Genomic DNA, 4,745 nt, shown 5'->3' with positions numbered 1-4,745 from the left:
ATTTGCTGTCATGTTAAACTTGTATTAAAGTTTTTCTTCATTACCCATTTAAGCCGTCTCCAGCCATTATGTTTTTCTTATGTTCACATAAAATAAAGTTAAAAAGCAATTAGTACCTCCAATTGTACTCTCTTGATACTCGTGAAACTGTCCTTTAACGAACCTCAGGACTAAGCTGGACTTTCCTACAGCTGACTCGCCAAGTAAAACTAACTTAAACTGGCAAATCTTTCCTTGTGATGCTCCATTTGGTCTTTGAACTCCCCCTCGACTTGCCATTAAAAGCTGTAAAAAATATTAACACTTTCAATAAAGTTTTACACAAAATATTTTCTTGAACCTTATGACACCACTTTTTGTTAAATATCCTGTTAATAAAAGAATGAGCTCCCTTAAAATCACTCTTTCATACAAACCCAATGAAATCTCATGATAATCTTTACCAAAAAATTAATTTCTTGTACATTGTCCAACTCTCAAATTTCTGACCATATATATATATATATATATATTTATCATACTGAGGAATTTTATGTTGTTGCTATTAATAACATTCAGTATAAAGAGATGACCCAAAAATTGGGTGAACTCATACATTTGATATATAAAATATATATAGTCTACAAGAAGTAATTTGTGAAATTAACTACAATATTGACGTTATTTTGATTTACATTTTTATTTATGGCTTGTATGTCACTAGGCACCTAGTAACAAACTTGCCTTTTTAACTGAAATCTTTGTTTAAATCAAGATAAATATATGGTAAAAGTCTTGATGAACTTTTAGAGAACAGGGTGCATGAATGTGTGGAACTTACTGCCTTGACTAAACGTATCCCAGCTGGCTTGACGAGCCATGATACTGGGTGAAATGACTTGTGAACACTGGTTACGATATAGTGTGGTTGACATAGCATTACATGTTCTTCTTTGCTTCCACACGAGTTCTTAGAATTAAGTAATGAATTAATATAACGTATAAAGTTACAAGTTTTGAAAAGTCTGATAGACACCATTTAACAGAGTTTGGAATTTTATTGGATTGTCAACATGGTTTTTATCAAGGAAAAATCTTGCCTTACAAATCTTTTGATGTACTTTAGAAAGGTTACTGCTTATGTAGATAAGGATAAGGGTGTAAATTTGGTGTATCTGGATTTTCAGAAAGCATTTAACAAGGTGCCACATAAAAGGCTGGTTGAAAAAATTATCTCTATATACATAGGGGATAAGTTAGCAAATTAACCAGAAGAGTGGCTGGATGGAAGAAAACAGAGGGTTATTACAAATGGAGTTCAGTCAAACTGGATTAATGTCACAAGTGGGGTACCTCAGGGCTCAGTCTTAGGACCTTCGCTCTTTTTCATTTACATCAATGACATAGATGAAAGAATGGTCAATATATTACTTAAATTTGCAGATGATATTAAGGTCTTGAGTGTTGCTAGCTGTGCAAAGGATGCTGCTGATTTACATAAGGATTTAGATCATTTAGTGAGTTGGGCATATAAATGGCAGATGGGTTTTAATTATAATAAATGCAAGATAATGCATGTGGGTTATTATAATTTGGATGGGCATAACCTTAACAGTGTCATGAAAGAAAGGGATCTTTGTATAATAGTCGATCAGTCTCTAAAGTATCCAACCAGTGAGATGTTGATAGTGGTAGGGCAAGTAGGATTTTAGGTTGTATCTACAGAAATACTGAATACAAATCTGAAGAGGTTATAATTTCATTGTATAGGTCACTGGTTAGACCACATTTCGAATATTGTATTCAGTCTTGAGCTTCTTACCTTAAGATGGACACCAAATTGTTAGAAAGAGTTCAGGGAAGGGTTATTAGAATGGTGCCTGGGAGGTTTACTAGAATGGTGCCTGGGTTATCATAAGAGGAGAGGTTGAAATCTCTCAAACTGTTTTCTCTTGAAAAAAGATGAGGAGAGATCTGATTGAGGTGTTTAAGATCATATCCACTAGTACAACATTTATACCTTTAAATAAATATTAATAACTTGAGTGTTAAAAGTAATATTTTACTTTGACAATCTTTTATTTATGCCAAAGAAGGAAACAGCTATATGCTTATACAGATGTACATGTACTCAGGGATTTACTATTTATTTCAATACTTAAAGAATTTCCCTATTTTATAAAACATTAGCAACTTGCAGGTTACCGTGCTTCAATACAATAGCACAAAAAGCATGATACATATTGTACAATGTACATTCTTAGGTTTAATGTTTGAAAACATAACATGAAAAAACTATATTAGCAAGCTCTATCATGTGTAAATTTGTATTTGTATTACTGTAAATTCACATCTTCAACACTAATGTATAAAAAAATTTTCTTTGCTCAATATAAAATTATACCATGTTTCTTATTTTAAATAAAACAGTAAGCAGTTTAGCATTAAAAAAATGCTAATATTTGTTTCTGATGGCTAATTTAAACTAGCAAATCATATTTTTTTTTGTCAGAGAACATTGTTATTACATACCTGATACCCAAAGTATAATTTTTATAAAAAGAATATCAACTGAACTTTCTGATTAAAAGTTAAAACTGATGCTCCAAGAAGTATTAAAGTTTCCACTTTGAAACTTGTCATTTCACTACTAAAAGGTGAACAAAACACTTCTGTGAAGAATGTCCAAACATCTAACAATTTTGAACCCAGAATATTTCAATCTTCTTTAACTGTCTACACTCTATAAAACTTTTTCTCAAAAGCTTAAATGGCTTAGCCTAAACCTGCTATCATTCTTACGTTATGAAACTTGCAAAACTAATGAGAACCTAAAATTAAAATGTAAACACTGCATAAAGTCCTTCAAATGTGATCTCATCAACATTTATTCAAGATTATAGTAACTAAAATAGGTTTCAATAACGTTCTTTTACTTAAATTCAGTATTTCTGTGAAAATAACCTAAAAGTATTAGCTTTTATGTCACAACTAATCTCAGAAGAAGACTAAGTTTTGTACGAGTTTTACTTTTAGACTATCGATATTTTTCTCACACAAAAAATTAGTATTATTAATCTTACATGACAAAATACCATACCAATAAAATTACAAAAAGCAAAGGATAGGATAAGAATTACCAAGAATCAGATTCTCAATAATTAAATCAACTAAGTTGCAAAAATTATCAATTTGACACATTTTATACTAAAAAAGACCCCACTCTAAAACTAAAATGAAATATTACTCTTACTCTTACTTAATCTTTTCATATTTTAAGACTAAGTACAATAATTAGTATTGTTAATATTAATACTTTCAGTGTTTCCGTTTCACTCCAAAAATCATGGTAGAAATTCACTCCAATTGAAATAAAAGAAGTGATGGATATACTTACTTTTAATAACAAACAGTGTGTTACAAATAATATAAATATATAACTATAACTTCCAGCACTGGTGAATAGAACGCAGTACGTTAAGCCTTTCTTTTACCCACCCTCATAATCAAGCCAATTTACAGCTTTCCTGAATTATTGGCTTCCGCATGTCAATGTTTCTTTTGGGTGATTTGTTAAAGTTTGCATAAAACTAATTAAAAAAAAACTTATTTTCTGAGCATTATTAAAGTTTTAAAAATTATAATTTTCATAAACTAATAAAAATGCTTAAAATCATTAACTTTAATTAAGCACTATTTTTATTACAATCGTCACTAACATATGATATGTATTCCTACTGGCGGTTGACACATGCGATATCCATGACTTTATAAATTTTACCCCGGAATGATTACATCATAGACATATGATGGTAAAGTGAGAAAGAAGGGCGAAAAAAAACACAATAAAAGAGAGTGAAGGATGGCATGAAAAAAAAATATCGTTATTCCGGTTAGGAAATTATTTTCTTTTCTTATTATGTGAAAAATATATCTTGTTAAATATTACGAATAGTAGTAAATCCTGATTTTCAAATATAAAATATTAATATATATATTACAGATACAAATATCACTTTACACTTCATACGTTTATCATTGTATAAATTCAACTTTGCTCATATTCTCACATGCATTGAGCTTATTATGTTGAATTTAACTGAAAGTAAAGAAAGCAGTGAAGTTTAAAGCACCTATGCTAACATAGTCTTAAAAACATCTTTATGTTTTCCAAAGTTATTTATTGATAAAAAATACAATAATCATAGTCTTGTAATACAAAATTATTGATTTGCGCTTAAAGCCACTTCAGGGCTATCTGCGCTAGTTGTCCCTAATTCTGAAATGGCGGACTAGAAGGAAGGCAGCTAATCAACATAATCCACTGCCAACTCTTGGGTTAGTCTTTACCAGCTAATAATGGGATTGAACGTCATATCATAACGTCTCTAAGGCTGAAAGGACAAACATGCTCCGTGGTGGGATTCGAACCTGCGATCCACAGATGGTAAGTCAAGTGCTCTAATCATCAGAACATGCTAGGCCAATAATTTTGAAAGTAATAGACTAGAGAGAAAGAAACTGTAGGCTACTGTAATGGAATATGAGAATTTGACCATCTCTATTATAACACAACCTCAACAAAGAAGTACGAAACGTTTTTTTTATTTTTTATTTTATTTTTTTTTTGCTTGTCTGTTTGTTGTTATTGTTTTTTGTTGTGTTTGCGGGCCTTGAAACATGAGAGATTATATCTACAGTCCGTACACTAACCATTGTGCCACGCTTGGCTCGTTATATAAACCTCTATTTTGGTGACAGAATCG

General features: G+C 30.8%; 1 protein-coding gene across 1 annotated transcript in view; it reads right to left on the bottom strand.

Annotated features, from left to right (window-relative positions):
• Window positions 1–3,491, bottom strand: part of LOC106475888 (ras-related protein Rab-5B-like) — a 13,882-nt gene extending 10,391 nt beyond the window's left edge. The window contains exons 1-2 of the mRNA XM_013936564.2: window positions 3,377–3,491; window positions 117–285 (exon numbers count right to left, since the gene is read on the bottom strand). Coding sequence (XP_013792018.1) covers window positions 117–279 — 163 coding nt within the window. The 5' untranslated portion in view covers window positions 280–285; window positions 3,377–3,491. The remainder of the gene's footprint in view (window positions 1–116; window positions 286–3,376) is intronic.
• Window positions 3,492–4,745: the final 1,254 nt, after the last annotated feature.

Source organism: Limulus polyphemus, unplaced genomic scaffold (genome assembly GCF_000517525.1).
Source record: "Limulus polyphemus unplaced genomic scaffold, Limulus_polyphemus-2.1.2 Scaffold9362, whole genome shotgun sequence".
NCBI classification, from domain to species: domain Eukaryota; kingdom Metazoa; phylum Arthropoda; class Merostomata; order Xiphosura; family Limulidae; genus Limulus; species Limulus polyphemus.
This window is presented reverse-complemented; position numbering and strand designations above follow the sequence as displayed.